At 34.6% G+C, this 23,342-nt stretch overlaps 1 protein-coding gene across 1 annotated transcript; it reads right to left on the reverse strand.

Annotated features, from left to right (window-relative positions):
• Window positions 1–616: 616 nt before the first annotated feature.
• Window positions 617–6,225, reverse strand: LOC142225207 (uncharacterized). Its single transcript, XM_075294983.1, has 2 exons — window positions 2,460–6,225; window positions 617–2,331 (listed from the first exon to the last, which is right to left on the reverse strand). The coding sequence occupies exons 1-2, from the start codon at window positions 6,223–6,225 to the stop codon at window positions 617–619; spliced, it is 5,481 nt and encodes a 1,826-aa protein (XP_075151098.1).
• Window positions 6,226–23,342: the final 17,117 nt, after the last annotated feature.

The following is a 23,342-nucleotide window of genomic DNA, read 5'->3' on the forward strand; positions in this document are numbered from 1 at the left end:
GGACGACTCACGCGTGAGTCACGACAATTTCGTGTCACGTGCACACCTCTACTGTGAACACATTTTAGTAATCAAAGTCCAGGTCGCAGTCTCAGTCCAACCGACTTCAAATTTAGCACAAGTTTCTGTTATGAGTTAGAATAGAACCCTATTGTTCCCAAAAAAGTAGGTTCGCTATGGCCTGATTAGATTTAAAAACATTGGTTCAATTCAGTGAAATATTTATTTCGTGACTATCTTTATTGACACAACCAAATGTTTAAATTCCTTTAATAACAAATTAAATTCATTAATTTATATTTTGTAATGGTTCACGAATTTTAATAAACTTACTTATTTGGTATCAAAACCATAGACAAATTAAAATTTTATATATTAATACTTAGCGTATTCTACGCGCAACCAACTTTTTAGAGAAAAAGAATAATTTTCTGTAACATAAGAATGATGTACAAAAGAGAATCGATAAATAAAATCGATAATATATTCGATAATTATTTGATAAAAATTCAATAGTTTTAGGGTGTGTTACCACTAGCGATGTTTTATAGTTGTGATTGAGATTTGGCGGTAACACCCCCGCGCAGTATGAAAAGAAGTTTTCGCATTCATACTCCTAATTGTGAGCCACATCTAAAATCGCCAACTTCACTGCAGGTCGAACTAATAGTCCACCAGATGTTAAAACTTTTGCTTTACGCACTTGACCATCCTTCGCTAGCATAGTCTCAATTACCTTGCCCCTCGGCCACACGTTTCGTGGATTAGATGGATCGACTACAACGACCAAGTCGCCGACTTCTATAGGTTTAGCCTTTTCGTGCCACTTCGATCGTCGTGTTAAATTTGGTAAATACTCCTTTACCCATTTTCTCCAGAAATTATCGGCAAACTGTTGTGACATCAACCAATTCTGTTTTAATGTATGACCACTATCATCGTACATAGCTAAAGGTTTCATCCCATTCGACGAGCCAAGCAACAAGTGGTTTGGTGTAAGAGCTTCTTCATTTTCTGTGTCTAGAGGAACGTATGTGAGGGGACGGGAATTTACAATATTCTCTACCTCTGCTAACATTCCTCGTAGTGTTTCTTCTGATGGTGTTTTTGTAGGGGCAATCTTGTACAAAATGTTCTTTACCGATCTCACCATTCTCTCCCATGCGCCACCCATATGTGGTGATGAAGGGGGGATGAAATTCCACTTGGTTACGGAGGTGGTGAAATTACGTACAAGCTCGTCTTTATTCACCTCTTTTATTGCCTCTCGAAGCTCTTTCTCTGCACTCACGAAATTCGTACCATTGTCGCTGTAGAACTCCTTAGGTGTACCACGTCTGCATATAAAATTCCGAATGGCTAGCAGACACGAAGACGTATTAAGTGTATTTACTACTTCGATATGGACAGCTCTAAGAGTTAAGCACGTGAAGAGAGCTCCGTAGCGTTTCTCTTGATGCCGACCAACGGATATCATTAAGGGGCCGAAGTAATCTACTCCGGTGTATGTGAATGGGCGAGAGAAAGAAGCTAGTCGTGCTGTTGGGAGCTTAGCCATTTGTGGATACGATGGTTTTGTTGTTTTAATTTTGCAGTGTTGGCATAGTTTCGATAATTTTTTCACCACAGTTCTTAATTTCGGAATATACCACTGCTGTCTGATTTCATTGACAACGGTTTCATTGTTGCCATGGTGATATTTACTGTGGTAGTGGAGAATAAGTAAATAAGTGACATAGCTATTTTTGGGCAATATAATTGGATTTTTTGTATTTGCCGACACGAGTGCATTTTCTATTCGTCCGTCCACTCTAAGTATGTTATCCTCGAGTTTTGGTGTTGCTTTATAAAGAGGGCTTGATTTTGGCAATGTCATGTTGGACTTTAAAGCATATATTTCCTCAGAGTAAAATTCATTTTGTGCTTGACGATATAAAACCATTTCAGCTCGTTCCAATTCAGCAGATGTGAATTCACCATAATCTTTTCTCTTTGTTTTAAGAATGAGTATAAATCTTATGACGTAGGCTACACACCTTACAGCTCTGGTCCACTTTGAGAAGCGTTTTATATCGATAAATGATGTATTTTCTTCATGTTTGAGAACAACTTGATTCGTTTCCATAGCCGTAGGTTCTGGAATAAATTCGCTCTTTGGCCATTCACATTCAGATTTTAATAAAAATGGTGGTCCATTAAACCAACGACTTTGCTCAGTAAGGTCAGGTCGTTTGGCCCATTTAGTGGCTTCATCCGCTACATTGAGTTTACCCGGAATCCAAAACCATTCATGTAGATCAGATGATTCAAGTATTTCACCTACACGTAAAGCTACAAATTGGTGGTACTTTTTTTATTGTAGTTTAACCAGCTGATAACCGTCTTTGAGTCCGACCAAAAATATTTTTTCATTATTGGAATTGAGTGATTTTCAATAACAAATTTTGCTAATCTGCAACCTATTAGTGCCGCCATTAACTCGAGTCGTGGTATTGAGTTCATTCGCAAAGGAGCTACTCGGGTTTTCGAACCCACTATGGAGCAAATTATTTGGTTATTGAACTCAATGCGCAAATAGGCAACTGCTGCGTATCCATTCTCACTCGCGTCGACGAATGTATGAAGTTGCAGGTTAGTGTTATTATAGTTACCAAGTGATTTTAGGTAACATCTTGGAATTTTAATGGTTTCTAAGTCTGGAAGATATTGGAGCCATTTTCTCCATTTTACCAATTGGTCATCTTTTATGGGTTCATCCCAACTCACACCGCTTCTCCAAATCTCTTGGAGTAATATTTTTAAGTACATAAGGAAATTTCCTATAAGGCCTAGAGGGTCAAAAATCGTCATTAGAATTTTTAAAATTTGACGTTTTGTGGCCGGTTTATTCCCCTGGATGACTTCGTTATTTCGTATGTGAGGTGATATCTTAAATATGAAAAAGTCATTCTTTGGATTCCAAAATATTCCTAAGACTTTCTCTGTTTGTTCATCTGGACCTATGTCTAGTGGTTTGTCACTTTCTGAAGAATTTCCTAGGCATGAAATTACATCTGATTTGTTTGAAGTCCAGTTTCGAAGATTGAAGCCTGCTTGTCTTTGAATATATTGTACCTGCTTTGCGATCTGAACGGCTTGATCGACGGTATCAGTAGAATAAAGGAAATCGTCCACATAATGATTTTCTATTACGGCAGAGGAGGCCTCAGGAAGCTTGTTAATAAATTTGGAAGCGTTTTTATTTTTCACGTACTGTGATATGCAGGGTGCACATGACGCACCGAATATCATTACGTTCATTACATAAATATCAGGTTCCTTTTCTACGTTACAATTTCGCCACAAAAAACGTTGGACCTGTCTATCTTCATTCCTAATATAAACTTGGTGAAACATCTGCTCTACATCGCCACATAATGCAACAGATTTTTCACGAAATTTAAATAAGATGGCTGGTAAAGATGATAAAAAATCTGGTCCTTTGTACAGCATTGTATTTAAAGAAATTCCATTATATTTTGCAGCCGCATCCCAAACGATTCTACATTTCCCAGGTTTGTTTTTGTTAAACACTGGGAAAATCGGAAGATACCATACGTTTCCACACGATTCTGAATTTTCAATTTTGCTAATAAATCCTTTGTTTATGTAGTCAGAAATAATATCTTGAAAAGTAGAATGAAGAACTTTATCAGCCAAAAGCTTCCTCTCAAGGCAAACTAGACGTTTCAAGGCCATATCGTAATTGCTAGGCAATTTTATATTGTCATATTGCCATAACAGACATGTTTCATAATGGCCGTCTTCTCTTTGTGTCGTGTATTTTTCTAAAAGCTGCAGAGCTCGCTCATCGTTTTTGTTCGATGGGATCTTTGAGCAAGATACACCAATATTTTCGATCCTATAAAAATCTTTAACCATTTCGTGTAATTTATTATCTCTCTCGCTACAGTCACACATGTGAAAGTTGTAGTGCTGCGCTCTTACATTTTCACAAGGCCCATAAATAGTCCATCCCAACTTTGTCTTTATACCAATGGGTTCATTGCTTTTCCCTCCTTTTGATTTGCTTGACGTCAAAACATTTATATTGTCCAGCCCAATTAAAACCTTTGGAACTGCATTGTTATAACTTTCAACTGGGATCCCTTTAAGATGAGAAAATCTGCTAGAGATTGTCTTATAATCAAGAGATTGTTTCGGCAGTAATAATTCTTTTACAGAACGAACTTCTAACACAAACTCTTTGGAGTTCCCACCTCTCACACGTATATTTAAACGTTGGGAATTGTTCTCCATTCGTTTTACATTTGATGTCCATTTCAAACATAACTGCTCTGGTTCCCCCTTCAAACCCAGTTGATTCAAAATCCCCTCGTCGATGAGAGAAATGGACGAGCCATCATCCAAGAATGCAAACGTTGAAATATTGTTGTTGTTGTCTCCATAGATAGTTATGGGTACAACTTTGAAGAGAATATTTTGTCGGTGGTTGTTGTGTGTTTGCAAATTCTCTTCGATTGCGTTCTCTTGCTCTCTTTCACTGCTATTGTTTTTATTCTCTCTATTCTGAGCCAATTGAACGGTGTTACCTGTATTTGTTTTGGATCCATGTAGCAAATAATGATGTTTGAATTGACATCTGTCTACATTGCATACCTTTTCTTTGTTATAACAACTACCAGAGTGTTTTCGTAAACAATGCCTACATAGTGCAAAAACATTCACCATATTCCATCGCTCTTTGCGATCAGCTGACAAAAACTTTTTACAGTTTGGAACATTCTGACATTCTTCGCTGCAAATTATGCATTTCTTTTTGTTTGTTTTGGTGTGGGAGTGAATATGCACATTCCGTTGTTTTCGATTAGAAGAAATGTCAGAACTTACATTGCTTTCATTATTTACTGTACTGGCCGACAAACCAAGATCAAAAATCCAATTTGAGAACTCGACCAAATTTGCTTTTACATTGTTTTGTTGGAGATATAATTTCTGAGTTCCCCAATGTAGTTGGTAATAAGGTGGTAGCTTTGACACAAGTTCGTGCATTAGAGTGGTGTTATTTATTTCATCCGTAAGCCCGCAGGCTTCGATGGTAGATAGTAAACCTTTTACATGCACGGCGAAATTGGTGATGGTTTCCATTTTATTGGGATTAACTTGTGGCAACGATTTAATTTTATTTTTAAGAGAGAATACAATTTTCTCTGGTTGCCCGAACAATACTTTTAGAGTAGATATGGCGTGCGGTACACATGTTGGGTGAATTAGAATTTTTTCCACAGACTCCAGAGCACTGCCACATAATGAACGCTGTAGTCTGATTAAATTTTCTGCATTGGTGAGGCCACACACAGCTGTTGACCAATCGAATGTAGAGCTGAATAGAGGCCATTCCTCCGGGTTTCCTGAAAATATCGGTAGTTCTTTTGGAACAGTTTGGCGTGCATAAAGTTGCTCTTGCGTTAAATTCCGTCGTCGAGGCTGTTGTTGTTGAATATATTCTTGGAAACCACGGGCCTGTTCGGAATTTATGAATGACTGATTATTGGTGCCATCGAGGGGCTGTGGGTTGGTGTTTAAATTTATGTTCGCTGTAGATTGCATTGATGTTGTATTTGGTATAAATTGAAACGGATGAGAGCTATTATGTGTATTATCTTGGTTTAGTAGAGATTGGTGAACGGCAGCTGAAGTTACTGGGTTAAAATTTGAAGTGTGAGGAATGATAGAAGTGTTTGAGATTATGTTCGGAAGATCGTTAATTGGTTCTTGCATTGTTGTATTTTCGGCTATGGGGGTGTTATTTTGGTCTGGGATATTTTCTTGCAAAATTTCTTGGAAATTGTTTGTGGTTTCTTCGTCTATTTGTTGGAGAATGCTATATTTCCTTTCCAAGTATTCTCTGTCACGCTTCTCTTTCAGTTGTCTTTCTTCTTCTAGCTTTTTTAGCTCAAGCTTCTGTTTAGATGTAAGTGACGTGGAAGAAGAAATGGATGAGATGCTTGAATTTCGAGAACGTTGTTTCTTACTGGAACACAGAGGACATACCCAAGGACTTTCTTGAGGGGTTATTGAATTAGCGCAATGCTCATGGTATGGTTGGCGACATTTGCCGCAGAATATGGTTTTTTCGTTAATATGTTCGTGGCAAAATTGGCAAACAGGAGGTGGCGAGTCGACTTGGTCTTGTGGCAGATTTTGGTTTATCGTAGGAGACATGGTTAAGGCGTACTTACGTGTGGCAGAGACTGCGATCAAAGTTGATGTGGGGTCGATGCTGTAGAGGTTATGTAATCCACGTTGATGGTCAGTTGCTCGGGATATATATGGAGAGGATTAATTACAGATTTGGTTTCCAGCTGCAACAGTTTGCTCTTTAATCCTTCACTTTCAGCAAATAAGAATTTAAAATTGTTCCCAAAAAAGTAGGTTCGCTATGGCCTGATTAGATTTAAAAACATTGGTTCAATTCAGTGAAATATTTATTTCGTGACTATCTTTATTGACACAACCAAATGTTTAAATTCCTTTAATAACAAATTAAATTCATTAATTTATATTTTGTAATGGTTCACGAATTTTAATAAACTTACTTATTTGGTATCAAAACCATAGACAAATTAAAATTTTATATATTAATACTTAGCGTATTCTACGCGCAACCAACTTAGAGAAAAAGAATAATTTTCTGTAACATAAGAATGATGTACAAAAGAGAATCGATAAATAAAATCGATAATATATTCGATAATTATTTGATAAAAATTCAATAGTTTTAGGGTGTGTTACCACTAGCGATGTTTTATAGTTGTGATTGAGATTTGGCGGTAACACCTATTGATTTTGTAAGAAATCAGTTCAGATTTAGATATAGCTCCCATATATATCTTTCGCCCGATATTCACTTATATGGCCCCAGAAGCCAGAGTCTTACCCCGATTTACCAGAAATGTTGTACAAGGAGTACACTTAGTAGTATAGTATATTGTCCTACATTTTATTGAAAATGCACAGCACAGTGAGTAAAATTGACATTGTAACTATGCATTGCAAATTTGGTTGAAATAGGTTCAGATTTAGATATAGTTCCCATATAGATGTTTTTCCGATTTCGGCAAAAATTGTCAATATACCAAAATTTTCCTTCTAAAATTGCAACTGCTAAGTCGAAAACTTGTATGAATGACTTAAATTTTCCTAAACTTCTAATACATAGCTACCGATAAATCATAAAAACACTTTTGAGAAGTTGCCTAAAAATTGCTTCGGATTTAAGTGTTTTGCCACGTTTTTTACTAACATTGTTCCACCCCACAGCATTAGACGGCTTTATTTTTATACCCTCCACCATAGGATGGGGGTATATTAACACATCGAAATATTGCTCTAAGACCCCATAAAGTATATATATTGTTGGTCGAGGTGAAATTCTGAGTCGATCTAAGCATGTCCGTCCGTCCGTCCGTCCATCCGTCTGTTGAAATCACGCTAACTTCCGAACAAAACAAGCCATCGACTTGAAACTTGGCACAAGTAGTTGTTATTGATGTAGGTCGGATGGTATTGAAAATGGGCCATATCGGTCCACTTTTACGTACATCCCCCATATAAACCGACGCTCAGATTTGGCTTGCAGAGCCTCTTCTAGGAGCAAAATTGATCCGATCCGGTTGAAATTTGTTACATGGTGTTTGTACATGGTCTCTCACAACCATCCAAAAATTGATCTACATCGGTCCATAATTATATATAGCCTCCATATAAACCGATTCCCAGATTTGGCTTGCGGAGCCTCTAAGAGAAACAAATTTTATCCGATCCGGCTGAAATTTGGTACATAGTGATAGTATATGGTCTCTCACAACCATGCAAAAATTGGTCTACATCGGTCCATAATTATATATAGCCCCCATATAAACCGATCCTCAGATTCGGCTTGCGGAGCCTCAAAGAGAAGCAAATTTCATCCGATCCGGCAGAAATCTGGTACATGGTGTAGGTATATGGTCTCTAACAAACATTCAAAAATTGGTCCACATCGGTCCATAATTATATATAGCCCCCATAAAAACCGATCCCCAGAATCGGATTGCGGAGCCTCTAAGAGAAGCAAAATTCATCCGATCCGGCAGAAATCTGGTACATTGGGTATGTATATGGTCTCTAACAAACATTCACAAATTGGTGCACATCGGTCCATAATTATATATAGACCCATATAAACTGATCCCCAGATTTGATCTCCGGAGCCTCTTTGAGAAGCTAAATTCATTCGATCCGGTTGAAATTTGGAACATGGCGTTAGTATATGGCCGCTACTAACCATGCCAAAATTGGTCCATATCGGTCTATAGTTATATATAGCCGATCCCCAATCACACAAAAATTGGTCCATATCGGTTCATAATCATGGTTGCCACTCGAGCCAAAAATAATTTACCAAAATTTTATTTCTATAGAAAATTTTGTACAAATTTTATTTCTATAGAAAATGTTGTCAAAATTTTATTTCTATAGAAAATTTTGTCAAAATTTTATTTCTATAGAAAATTTTGTCAAAATTTTATTTCTAGAAAAAATTTTGTCAAAATTTTATTTCTATAGAAAATTTTGTCAAAATTTTATTTCTATAGAAAATTTTGTCAAAATTTTATTTCTATAGAAAATTTTGTCAAAATTTTATTTCTATAGCAAATTTTGTCAAAATTTTATTTTTTTAAATTTTATTTCTATTGAGAATTTTGTCAAAATTTTATTTGTATAGAAAATTTTGTCAAAATTTTATTTCTATAGAAAATGTTGTAAAAATTTTATTTTGTAAAAATTTTATTTCTATAGAAACTTTTGACAAAATTTTATTTCTGTAAAAAATTTGTCAAATTTAATTATATACGTATTTAATCGGTCTTTTTTAGTTTAATATATACCACGTATGGACTACATTGCAATTTAGAAGACGGTGTTAGGAAGTTTTAAGATACCTTGCCATCGGCAAGTGTTACCGCAACCCAAGTAATTCGATTGTGGATGACAGTTTTGAGTAGAAGTTTCTACGCAATCCATGGTGGAGGGTACATAAGTTTCGGCCTGGCCGAACTTACGGCCGTATATACTTGAGTTTTACTAACATAGTGTACCATCCCAGGGCATTAGCCGACTTTAATTTGAAGTCTATAGATTATAAAAAAATTTTTTCAGGTGGAGTCAGACTTAAATATATGTATTTGGGACAAAAATCTTTATATTGGGTGCTATATATAAAGGTTTTTGTCCCAAATACATATACACATTTGACGGATTTGATATAGTATCGAAAATGTGGATTTACAATGTGATGCAGGGTATAATATAGTTGGTCCCGCCCGATTCTAAACCTTCCTTACTTGTTATAATTCGTAAAAGTACGAAATAAAAAAAAGTACGGCTCTAAAACAAGTGTACTGTACAAATTCTTATATTGTCAAAAACTAAGTATTTGCAGAAGGTTTACGACTTTTTTGACGTATGGTAAACTACGTCGTAAATGTATGTCAAATACGTTACAGTTTACGACAGGCCATCTTTGGCCCCCATATAAACCGAATCTCAGATTTGGCTTGCGGAGCCTTCTAGAGAAGCAAATTTTCTTCCGATCCGATTACAATTTGTTACGTGCATTTAGTATAAAGCTTCCAACAACCATGAAAAAATTGGTATATATCCTTCCATAATTATATATAGACCCCATGTAAACCGATCCCCAGATTTGGCTTTAAGAGCCTCTTGGAGGAGCAATTTTAATCGGATAAGGTTCACATTTGAAATGTTGTGTAAGTAAATGACCTCTAACAAAACTGCACACAGCGGTCAATATCGGTACGTAATTATTTATAGACTCCCCTGTACATAGAGGTCAATAACTGAATTAATAAGATATTTAATCTGCCTTGTTTGTCTAACATATACCACATATGGACTAACTTACAATTTAGAAGACGATGTTAAGAAGCTTTAAGATATCTTGGCATCGGCAAGTGTTACCACAACCCAAGTAATTCGATTTCAGATTACAGCCTTTAGTAGAAGTTTCTACGCAATCCATGGTGGAGGGTACAAGAGATTCGGCCTGGACAATGTATGTACACGCAAAAAAATAATTCTTTCCTCCCAAACGAAATTTTAGACAAACAAAGTTCGTTTCTCATTTGCTTTTCGCTGTAAGGAAGTGTATTTGGAAGAAAAGCATATATTTTTTGTGATAAACGTTTATTCTTTTCCAGGATGTAAAAACAATTTCATAAAGACAAACTCAAAAATAAAAAAAAAAAACATTGTTTTCTCGCTAATTGCATTTTCCCTCACATCTTTCTCACATCCACGAGGTTTTTTAGTACTTAACACCTTTTCCTGTAATACCAACAATGTAGAAGAAATTATACGATTTTATAAATTTTTAAAATTTTTTTACCTTTCGCCTGGACGGAGAATCGAACCGCGGACCAATGCTCTTTGTAAGCCAACACACTAACCACTGAGCTATGTACCTGTTATGGTCATCAATAGATAAATATCCATATAAGTTATATTTATATAGCATAGCTTGCGGCGCCCACGAACCGAATAAACAAAGTTTATTTAACAGAAACAAACATTTAGTTTGGCACCGTGGAGCAGTGGTTGCTACGTCCGACTTGCATGCCAAGGGTCGTGGGTTCGATCCCTACTTCGACCAAAGTTTTTTTTTGTTTTTTTTTTTTTTTAATATATTCCAGATATGTTCGGAAGATTCCGAAAAAAATGTCCAACATTACATTGTAGTATATTAAATGTTGAACTGTTAAATGTGTCTTATTAAAGACCTAAAGTCAGAAAAGAACAATGTTTGATATAAACGAAACGTGTTGTTGTTTAAAAAATAACTTTTTGTTATTGAAATAATAAAAATTTTGTAACAAACGAATTTTTTTTGGTGATAAAAGTTTAAAATTTTCGAAGCAATTCAAAAAACTCTAACAAAAGAAAAACGTTTCCGGTACACGTTTTCCAAACGTTTTTTTTTTTTTTTCTTTGCGTGTAGCCAAAGTGCCTTCTTTTTGAACATAACGGTATAGCTCGAAAAATCGAGCTGATAGAAAAAAAAACAAGTGCAGATTTGGATTCAGCATCCCAAATAACCTTAAAAACTATATTCAGTTTTTAATCAACAAAACCATTGTTCCCTTGTGTAAGAGTCAATTTCGCTGTTGCACTTATAGTGTGACCGGTTTTAAACACCCATGGGACATGCCATTGACCAATAATGGATTCATAATCGCGTTAAGAAAGGCCTTAGCAAAAAGCGGGTTTCAATAAATCACATACCTTGAATAAAACCTCTTTATGCCCCCTTACCTTTAAAAGTATTTTCCATTATTTTTCACGTCATCGTAAACTCATCCAAGTTCGTTTGCCGTTGTATGTAAATGATGTCCTTTTGATGATGAATACAAGAGCCAACTGCTAGGAAAACAATGTACGTGGAAACAACATCAATGACAAGCAGCTGAACATAGATACACAATTTCCGATGATGATGATTGTTCTTCAGTGCTGTGTGGGTTGTTGATGATGTGGAGTTACTCTTTTTTTTTCGACCTCTTTTTCCACTCATTTCACTGAGCAAATTATACAATTTTTTTAATTGCTCATAATGATTGAAGGAAACTATATGTGACATATGATTACATCAAATAAATTGCCCATTTTGTCGGTATTGAATGAATATAATTCTGGTTTGAGGGCATCTGAAATTGTTTGTGAAGAAAATCAGATTATTGGTATTATTTAATTAAATTGACATTAAATGTAAAGATAATTGAAAATTAAAAAAAAACACATTTTTTTAACATCACTTGGTAACGTTTTTTAATGTACAGCATAAATAATAAAAGACTCAGGCAAGGCATATTTAGTAAGGTAGTGTCATGCTATCAGGTGATTAAATTTTTTTCATTTGAGCAGAACTTTGATTGTCGGTATTTGCTTAATGACATAGGCGTAGGTAAAGGGGTTTTATGGGTTTGTCATCTCCCCCCTACCAGATATCCATTAGTATTTCTTCAAACTATATCTATATATTCACGAGTTAAATATTACGCGTTCATCGCATCTACACGAATTTATTTTTCTCTTTTTGTGCCAATATGGCGGCGGACATTGTTGTTTCTGTAATTCTGAAACTACCTTCTTAATATGCCTTGAAACTCGGTTTGTTGACTATCAACCATAAAAACTAATTCTTAATAATTCTGTATATCTGTTCATCTGTTCAATTTCGGTTAAATGCCATCATTTATTTTAAATATCTCCGCTCAGTATTACTCTCAACCATAAAAACTAATTCTTAATAATTTTGTATATCTGTTCAATTTCGCTTGAATACCATCATTTATTTTAAATATCTCCGCTCAGTATTACTGGTGGCATTTCCGAGTGTTTCACAGCTTTTCATTGTGATTTCACACAAGGTATAACTTCGGACTTACCGCGAAGAAGTAAATCCCATATCTTTGGGTGGAACATATATATAATGTATCCTTGCTACGAAGATCGTTCAACAAGCACATGGCCTCAAAAACTAAAACACTCTGAATAGCCTCCTGAGTCGATCTACCTCTTGGTGTCCGTGCGTCCATGTAGTTTTGGTTCGCAAGATTCCGATTTTGTTGAAATTTGATACAGGGTGTTTTTGGACACAAGAGCGAACGCTATTTAGGTTGGGTTAGGTTAGGTGGCAGCCCGATGTATCAGGCTCACTTACTCTATTCAGTCCATTGTGATACCACATCGGTGAACTTCTCTCTTATCACTGAGTGTTGCCCGCTTCCATGTTAAGCTCAATGAAAAGGGACCTCCCTTTTATAGCCGAAACCCAACGGCGTTCCACATTGCAGTGACACCACTTAGAGAAGCTTTGAAACTCTCAGAAATGTCACCAGCATTAATGAGGTGGGATAATCCACCGCTGAAAAACTTTTTGGTGTTCGGTCGAAACAGGAAACGAACCCACAACCTTGTGTATGAAAGGAGGTCATGCTAACCATTGCACCACGGTGGCTCCGCTATTTATGCCACGCTATTTAGTTTGGAAAAAATTAATCCTATTTAGACATAGCGCTCATATATAACTATCGACTGATTTCGAGAAATGGGGTCACCGATCCGGCTGAAATTTGGTACATGGTGTTGGTATATGGTCTCTAACAACTACACAATAATTCATCCACATCGGTCCATAATTATATATAGCCCCCATATAAACCGATCCCCAGATTTGGCTTGCGGAGCCTCAAAGAGAAGAAAATTTCATCCGATCCGGCTGAAATTTGGTACATGATGTTGGTATATGGTCTCTAACAACCATGCAAAAATTGGTCCATATCGGTCCTTAATTATATATAGCCCACATATAAACCGATCCCCAGATTTGGCTTGTGGAGCCTCCAAGAGAAGCATATTTCATCCGATCCGGCTGAAATTTGGTACGTGGTGTTGGTATATGGTCTCTAACAACCATGCAAAAATTGGTCCACATCGGTGCATAATTATATACAGACCCCATATAAACCGATCTCCAGATTTGGCTTGCGAAGCCTCAAAGGGGAGCAAATTGCATCCGATCCGGCTGAAATTTGGTACATGATATTGGTATATGGTCTCTAACAACCATGCAAAAATTGGTCCACATCGGTTCATAATTATATATAGCCCCCATATAAACCGATCCCCAGATTTGGCTTGCGAAGTCTCCAAGAGAAGCAAATTTCATCCAATCCGGCTGAAATTTGGTACATGGTGTTGGTATATGGTCTCTAACTACTACACAATAATTCATCCACATCGGTCCATAATTATATATAGCCGCCATATAAACCGATCCCCAGATTTGGCTTGCGGAGCCTCAAAGAGAAGAAAATTTCATCCGATCCGGCTGAAATTTGGTACATGATGTTGGTATATGGTCTCTAACAACCATGCAAAAATTGGTCCATATCGGTCCTTAATTATATATAGCCCACATATAAACCGATCCCCAGATTTGGCTTGTGGAGCCTCCAAGAGAAGCATATTTCATCCGATCCGGCTGAAATTTGGTACGTGGTGTTGGTATATGGTCTCTAACAACCATGCAAAAATTGGTCCACATTGGTGCATAATTATATACAGACTCCATATAAACCGATCTCCAGATTTGGCTTGCGAAGCCTCAAAGTGGAGCTGAAATTTGGTACATGATATTGGTATGGGAGCCACCGTGGTGCAATGGTTAGCATTCCCGCCTTGCATACACAAGGTCGTGGGTTCGATTCCTGCTACGACCGAACACCAAAAAGTTTTTCAGCGGTGGATTATCCCACCTCAGTAATGCTGGTGACATTTCTGAGGGTTACAAAGCTTCTCTAAGTGGTTTCACTGCAATGTGTAACGCCGTTCGGACTCGGCTATAAAAAGGAGGTCCCTTGTCGTTGAGCTTAACATGGAATCGGGCAGCACTCAGTGATAAGAGAGAAGTTCACCACTGTGGTATCACAATGGACTGACTAGTCTAAGTGTGTCTGATACATCGGGCTGCCACATAACCTAACCTAACCTAACCTTGTTATATGGTCTCTAACAACCATGCAAAAATTGGTCCACATCGGTTCATAATTATATATAGCCCCCGATCCCCAGATTTGGCTTGCGAAGTCTCCAAGAGAAGCAAATTTCATCCAATCCGGTTGTAATTTGGAACATGGTGTTAGTATATGATATTTAACAACCGTGCCAGAATTGGTCCATATCGGTCCATAATTATATATAGCCCCCATATAAAACATTCTCCAGATTTGACCTCCGGAGCCTCTTGGAGGAGCAAAATTCATCCGATCCGGTTCAAATTTGGAACGTGGTGTTAGTATATGGTCGCTAACAACAATACCAAAATTGGTCCATATCGGTTCATAATCATGGTTGCCACTAGAGCCAAAAATAATCTACCAAAATTTTATTTCTATAGAAAATTTTGTCAAAATTTTATTTCTATAGAAAATTTTGTCAAAATTTTATTTCTATAGAAAATTTTGTCAAAATTTTATTTCTAGAGAAAATTTTGTTAAAATTTTATTCGGTTCATAATAAAATTTTCATCATTGTCACAATTTTATTTCTATAGAAAATTTTGTCAAAATTTTATTTCTATAGAAAATTTTGTTCAAATTATATTCGGCTCATAATCATGGTTGCCACTCAAGCCAAAAATAATCTACCAAGATTTTATTTCTATAGAAAATTTTGTCAAAAGTTTATTTCTATAGAAAAGTTTGTTAAAATTTTAATTCTGTAGAAATTTTTGTCAACATTTTCTTTCTATAGAAAATTTTGTCAAAATTTTTATTTCTATAGAAAATTTTGTGAAAATTTTATTTCTATAGAAAATTTTGTTAAAATTTTATTTCTGTAGAGAATTTTGTCAAAATTTTATGTCTACTTTGTCAAACTGAATTATATACGTATTGGATCGATATTTTTTCATTTAATATATACCACGTATGGACTTACATACAATTTAGAAGATGGTGTTAGGAGGTTTTAAGATACCTTGCCATCGGCAAGCGTTACCGCAACTTAAGTACTTCGATTGTGGATGGCAGTGTTTAGATGAAGTTTCTACGCAACCCATGATGGAGGGTACATAAGCTTCGGCCTGGCCGAACTTACGGCCGTATATACTTGTTTTTATATAGTACCAACCTTCAAATGATTCGTGTCAAAATTTGACGTCTGTAAGTCAATTAGTTTGTGAGATAGAGCGTCTTTTGTGATGCAATTTTTGTTATTGTGAAAAAAGTGGAAAAAAAGCAATTTCGTGTTTTGATAAAATACTGTTTTCTGAAGGGAAAAAATACGGTGGAAGCAAAAAACTTGGCTTGATAATGAGTTTTCGGACTCTGCCCCAGGGAAATCAACAATAATTGATTGGTATGCAAAATTCAAGCGTGGTGAAATGAGCACGGAGGACGGTGAACGTAGTGGACGCCCGAAAGAGTTGGTTACCGAAGAAAACATCAAAAAAATCCACAAAATGATTTTGAATGACCGTAAAATGAAGTTGATCGAGATAGCAGAGGCCTTAAAGATATCAAAGGAACGTGTTGGCCATATCATTCATCAATATTTGGATATGCGGAATCTCTGTGCAAAATGGGTGCCGCGCGAGCTCACATTTGACCAACAACAACAACGTGTTGATGATTCTGAGCGGTGTTTGAAGCTGTTAACTCGTAATACACCCGAGTTTTTCCGTCGATATGTGACAATGGATGAAACATGGCTCCATCACTACACTCCTGAGTCCAATCGACAGTCGGCTGAGTGGACAGCGACCGGTGAACCGTCTCCGAAGCGTGGAAAGATTCAAAAGTCCGCTGGCAAAGTAATGGCCTCTGCTTTTTTGGGATGCGCATGGAATAATTTTTATCGATTAGCTTGAGAAGGGAAAAACTATCAAAAATGGCAAAACGGCCCCATATGAAGAAGAAAAAAATGTTGTTCCACCAAGACAACGCACCGTGCCACAAGTCATTGAGAACGATGGCAAAAATTCATGAATTGGTCTTCGAATTGCTTCCCCACCCACCGTATTCTCCAGGTCAGGCCCCCAGCGACTTTTTCTTGTTCTCAGACCCCAAAGGATGCTCGCAGGGGAAAAATTTGGCTGCAATGAAGAAGTGATCGCCGAAACTGAGGCCTATTTTGAGGCAAAACCGAAGGAGTACTATCAAAATGGTATCACAAAATTGGAAGGTCATTATAATCGTTGTATCGCTCTTGAAGGGAACTATGTTGAATAATAAAAACGAATTTTGACAAAAAAAGTGTTTTTCTTTGTTAGACCGGGGACTAATCAGCCAACCTGTTAAGTTAGTACATATGTTTGCAACACCCAGAAGGATACGAGATAGACACATGGTGTCCTTGGCAGTAATGCTCAGGGTGGTTCCCTGAGTCGATATAGCCATGTCCGTCCGTCCGTCTGTGAACACATTTTTGTGATCAAAGTCTAGGTCGCAGTTTTAGTCCAATCGACTTTAAATTTGGCACAAGTTTCAGTTTTGGGTCAGAATAGAACCCTATTGATTTTGGAAGAAATCGGTTCAGATTTACATATATATATATTTCGCCTGATATGCACTTATATGGACCCAGAAGCCAGAGTTTTACCCTGATTTGCTAGAAGTTTTGCACAAATATAACACATTGTTGTGTAGTCACGTGTACGAAATTTGATTGAAATCGGTTCAGATATAGATATAGCACCCATATATATCTTTCTCTCGATATGGACTTATATAGCTCAGAAGCCAGATTTTTATCCTAATTGGCTTGAAATTTTGCACAAGGAAAACAATTTGTACTATAGTTAAGTGCGCCAAATTTAATTGAAATCGGTTCAGATATAGATATAGCACCCATATATATCTTTCTCTCGATATGGACTTATATAGCTCAGAAGCCAGATTTTTATCCTAATTGGCTTGAAATTTTGCACAAGGAAAACAATTTGTACTATAGTTAAGTGCGCCAAATTTGATTGAAATCGGTTCAGATTTAGATATAGCACATAAATATATTTCGCCCTACATGGACTTATATGGCTCCAGAAGCCAGAGTTTTACCCAAATTTGGTTGATATAACTTTCTAACTACCCTTGCTAAAATTGATTTAAATCTGTTCAGATTTAGATATAGCACCCAATTTTCCGTGATATGACCACAGACGTCAAAATTGTAATTCGATTTACGTGAAATTTTGCATAGGAAGTAGTATTAACATTGTAACTATACATGTCAAATTTGGTTGAAATCGCTTCAGATTTCGATATAGCTTCCATATATATGTTTTTCCAATTTAGGCAAAAATGCGCAAAATATTCACATTTCGAAAAATTGTAAAACTTACTCCGTTTTGCCTATACTTCTAATATATATCCATAGACTGATAAATCATAAATACACTTCTGCGAAATTGCCTCAAAATTGGTTCAAATATTTAAATATTGTTTACTAACATTCCATCCCAAGGCATTAGCCGACTTAAACTTAAAGACTACAAATTTTGTAGAAATCGAACAATTTTGTTCAGATCGGGTCAGATATAACAAGTATATATGGCCGTAAGTTCGGCCAGACCGAAGCTTATGTAGCCTCCACCATGGATTGCGTAGAACTTCTACTGAAGACTGTCATCCACAATCGAATTAATTGGATTGCGATAACACTTGCCAATCGCAAGGTATCTTAAAACTTCCTAACACCGTAATATATTGGTATATATTAAACTAAAAAAGGCCGATTAAATACGTAAATAAAATTTTGACAAAATTTTCTATAGAAATAAAATTTTGACAACATTTTCTATAGAAGTAAAATTTGGACAAAAATTTCTATAGAAATAAAATTTTAACAAAATTTTCTATAGAAATAAAATTTTGACAACATTTTCTATAAAAATAAAATTTTGACAACATTTTCTATAGAAATAAAATTTTGCTAAAATTTTGTATAGAAATAAAATTTTGACAAAATTTTGTATAGAAATAAAATTTTGACAAAATTTTGTATAGGGATAAAATTTTGACAAAATTTTCTGTAGAAATAAAATGGACCAATTTTGGAATGGTTATTAGCGGCCATATACTAACACCACGTTCCAAACTTTAACCGGATCGGATGAATTTTGCTCCTCCAAAAGGCTCCGGAGGACAAATCTGGGGATCGGTTTATATGGGGGCTATATATAATTATGGACCGATGTGGACCAATTTTTGCATGTTTCTTAGAAACCATATACCTACACCATGTACCAAATTTCAACCGAATCGGATGAATTTTGCTCCTCCAAGAGGTTCTGGAGGTCAAATCTGGGGATCGGTTTATATGGGGGCTATATATAATTATAGACCGATATGGACCAATTTTTGCATAAATGTTAGAGACCATATACTAACACCACGTACCAAATTTCAAACGAATCGGATGAAATTTGCTTCTCTTAGAGGCTCCGCAAGCCGAATCTGGGGATCGGTTTATATGGGGACTATATATAATTATGGACCGATAGGGACCAATTTTTGCATGGTTGTTAGAGACCATATACTAACGCCACGTACCAAATTTCAACCGGATGGTTGAAATTTGGCTCCGCAAGCCAAATCTGGGGGTCCGTTTATATGGGGGCTATACGTAAAAGTGGACCGATATGGCCCATTTGCAATACCATCCGACCTACATCAATAACAACTACTTGTGCCAAGTTTCAAGTCGATAGCTTGTTTGGTTCGGAAGTTAGCGTGATTCCAACAGACGGATGGACGGACGGACATGCTTAGATCGACTCAGAATTTCACCACGATCCAGAATATATATACTCTATGGGGTCTTAGAGCAATATTTCGATGTGTTACAAACGGAATGACAAAGTTAATATACCCCCCAATCCTATGGTGGAGGGTATAAAAATATGTATATGGGAACAATAACCTTTATACCCAAATCATGGGACGGATTTGAAATGGTATCGAAAATGTGGATCTACAAAGTGGTGCAGGGTATAAAACAGTCGGCCCCGCCCGACTTTAGACTTTCCTTACTTGTTTTAAATAGGGAAATGCAGTTTATCTCCAAAACCTATATCAATGCTACCCCACAAATGCTTAGGTTTACTAACTCAGTTGGGGTGGTTTAGGCTGATTTTCTACTTTACTTACTTGTTTAATAATGGACTTAATATTACTGGCATACTATCTCTATAGCAGTGAAATCAAGTATAACTCCTAATATCAGGCTTTTCTGTTTGGATTAATATAAAGCTCTAAGTAGAAAAAAAAAATTAAATTCCCCTGACTTTATATTTCATCTTACCACTTCTTATGAAAATAGGATTGAAAAATCTTTTTTATCGTTTTTTATCTGATTTTCATTTCACCATACATTTTGGTTCCATACAACGAAGGTAAGCGCATTTCCCAGAACTTGTGAATGGACTTTGCATATGAAATCACCACAGGAACGTGACACTGGCATTTATGAATATCAACTGAAATACTGAATCGAAAATGTCAATGGCATTTCAACTTGGCAATAGTATCGGTAAGTCTGTCATTGACTTCCTCTCTAGTGGATTCCATGTCAGATCAGAAAACAGATTTGAGAGTAAATGTGGATATAAATGTTTGTTGAAGAATGTACGACAAAAGGGGGGAAAAATTCCCACACGTTTTATGAACATAAGAAATGGTGCTGTAGCAGAGGGGATGGAGAGGTCACATAACAATTTAAATATCTTTTGTGGATAATAACCAAGAACATTAAATTCCAGTATAACTACGACAAGACATACTTATTTTGTACACCATCACGTTATTCACAACTGTCAATTACCTTTGGGCTTTATATTCTGCCAAGAGATGAAAAAACAAAAATGGAATCTTATGTTGGTTGTTAATAACAATTATTGTTATTGTTATAGCATATTATAAGGTCTCGTTCGTATTTTTTCTCTGGTTTTTATTTTTGTGGACGAAATTGTTGATGTTTGTGCAAATGAGGTGTTTATGAGGTACACATTTCGTGGCCATTGGTGGGTATACTTGACAGTAATTCAAATGACTTTAGTTAATAATGTATACGCCACAGTGTACATTGAGTGAGAAATATGAGTGATTTTTGCTTATTATTTCTTTGCAAATACATTGCAAATAAATGAGATTAAATAAAAAAGAAATAAAATGTTGACAACATTTTGTATAGAAATAATATGTTGAGAAACATTTCTATAACAAATAAATTTTTGAGAAAATTATCTATAGAAATTAAATGTTTATGAATTTCTCATTAGAAATAATATTTTGAGAAAATTTTCAATAGAAATAATATTTTGAGAATATTTTCTATAGAAATAAAATTTTGATAAAAATGTCTACAGAAATAAAATGTTAACAAAATTGTCCATAGAAATAGAACTTTGAGTTTTAGAAATAAATTTTTGAGAACATTTTTTATAGAAGTTAATTTTCATTCGTTTTGTTTGTTGGGTTCTCTTCAATCATTATTGTTGTTTTTGATTTCAGCTTAAAACCATGCATTGGCTAAACTATAAGTGTAGCTTAACCAACAGAGGAAAAGTATGCTTGTCAAATTTATTTGGGCAAAGCCCTATAGATTGTCAGATGGTTGGATGTACAGCTGTTTCGGAATTACCACATTCCTCATCAACATCCTCTACTTGCAGCAAAACTATCAACCAATTATCAGAAAAAATTCTGGTAATTCACTCAACCCAAAGTGAACTACACTTGAACCTCCTGAAAAAAGGTTTGATAGTCGGCAACTGCCAAAACAAATTTGCAAGCATATCTCTTTTCCTTTGCCAAACTCAAATCTTGCAGTCTATAGGGCTTTGCCCAAATAAATTTGACAAGCATACTTTTACTCTGTTTGTTAAGCTACACTTGTAGTTTAGTCAATGCATGATTTCAAGCTGAAATCAAAAACAACAATAAGAAATTAATTTTTTTAGAAAATTTTCTTTAGGAATAAAATTTTGAGAAAATTTTCTAAAGAAAAAAAAGATGTTCACCATTTCTTATAGAAATAAAACTTGGACAATTTTTAAAAAATGTTAACAAAACTTCCCAAAGAAAAAAAATGTATTAAAATTTCTACAGACATAAAATTTTAACAGAATTTTAAGTAGAAATAAAATGTTGAGAAATGTTTCTATAGAAATACAATTTTGAGAAAAGTTGCTATAGAAATAAATTTTTGAAAAAATTTTCTATAAAAATTAAATTTTTAGAAAACTTTCTTTGGAAATAAAATTTTGACACAATTTTCTATAGAAATAAAATTTTGACAACATTTTCTATAGAAATAAAATTTTGTGAAAATTTTCTAATGAACTAAAATGTTGACAACATTTTCTATAGAAGTAAAATAAAATGTTGACAAAATTTTCTATAGAATTAAAATTTTGACAAAATTTTCTATAGAAATAAGATTTTGACAAAATTTTCTATAGAATTAAAAATTCGAGAAAATTTTCTATAGAAAAAAAAATTTACAAAATTGTCTATAGAAATATAATTTCGACAAAATTCCCTTAGGGACAAAATTTTGACAAAAATTTCATGTAGAAATAAAAATTTCTACAGAAATAAAATTTTGAGAAAATTCCGTATAGAAATTACATTTTGAGAAAAGTTCCTATGGAAATGAAATTTTGTGAAAATTTGCTATAGAAATAAAATTTTGACAAAGTTTTCTATAGAAATAAAATTTGGCAAAATTTTCTTTAGAAATAAAATTTTGAGAAAATTTTCTAATGAAATAAAATGTTGACAACATTTTCTATAGAAATAAAATAAAATGTTGACAAAATTTTCTATAGAATTAAAATTTTGACAAAATTTTCTATAGAAATAAGATTTTGACAAATTTTTTTTAGAAATAAAATTTTGACAAAATTTTCTATAGAATTAAAATTTTGAGAAAATTTTCTATAGAAAAAAAATTTTTAAAAAATTGTCTATAGAAATATAATTTCGACAAAATTCCCTTAGGGACAAAATTTTGACAAAGTTTCCTATAGAAATAAAATTTTGACAAAAATTTCATGTAGAAATAAAAATTCGATAAAAATTTCTACAGAAATTAAATTAAAATTGACAAAACTTCCTATAGAAATAATATTTTGACAATTTTTTTTTTTTTAGAAATGAAATTTTGAGAAAATTTCCTATTTCTACAGAAATTAAATTAAAATTGACAAAACTTCCTATAGAAATAATATTTTGACAATTTTTTTTTTAGAAATGAAATTTTGAGAAAATTTCCAATAGAAATTATATTTTGAATTTTTACAAAATTGTCTATAGAAATAAAATTTCGACAAAATTCCCTTAGGGATAAAATTTTGACAAAATTTCCTATAGAAATAAAATTTGGACAAAATTTCATATAGAAATAAAATTTTGAGAAAATTTTCTATAGAAATTAAATTAAAATTGACAAAACTTCCTATAGAAAAAAATTTTGATAAAAATGTCTACAGAAATAAAATTCTAAAAAATTTTCCATAGAATTAAAACTTTGAGTTCTAAAAATAAATTTTTGAGAAAATTTTCTCTAGAAATTAATTTTTTTTAGAAAATTTTCTTTAGGAATAAAATTTTGAGAAAATTTTCTATAGAAAAACAAGTAAGTAAAGACTAAAATCGGGCGGGGCCGACTTTATTATACCCTTCACCCCTATGTAGGCCAAAATTTGTGTTACCATC

Source organism: Haematobia irritans, chromosome 2, assembly GCF_050003625.1.
Source record: "Haematobia irritans isolate KBUSLIRL chromosome 2, ASM5000362v1, whole genome shotgun sequence".
Taxonomy (NCBI): Eukaryota; Metazoa; Arthropoda; class Insecta; order Diptera; family Muscidae; genus Haematobia; species Haematobia irritans.

Bases quoted from the DNA above. Each gene is read 5' to 3' on its own strand.
- LOC142225207 (XM_075294983.1), bottom strand. From the start codon at position 6,225: ATGTCTCCTACGATAAACCAAAATCTGCCACAAGACCAAGTCGACTCG. The intron at 2,332-2,459 runs GTTGCAGATTAG...ACCAATTTGTAG, and splicing joins GTTAATGGCGGCACTAATAG to CTTTACGTGTAGGTGAAATA.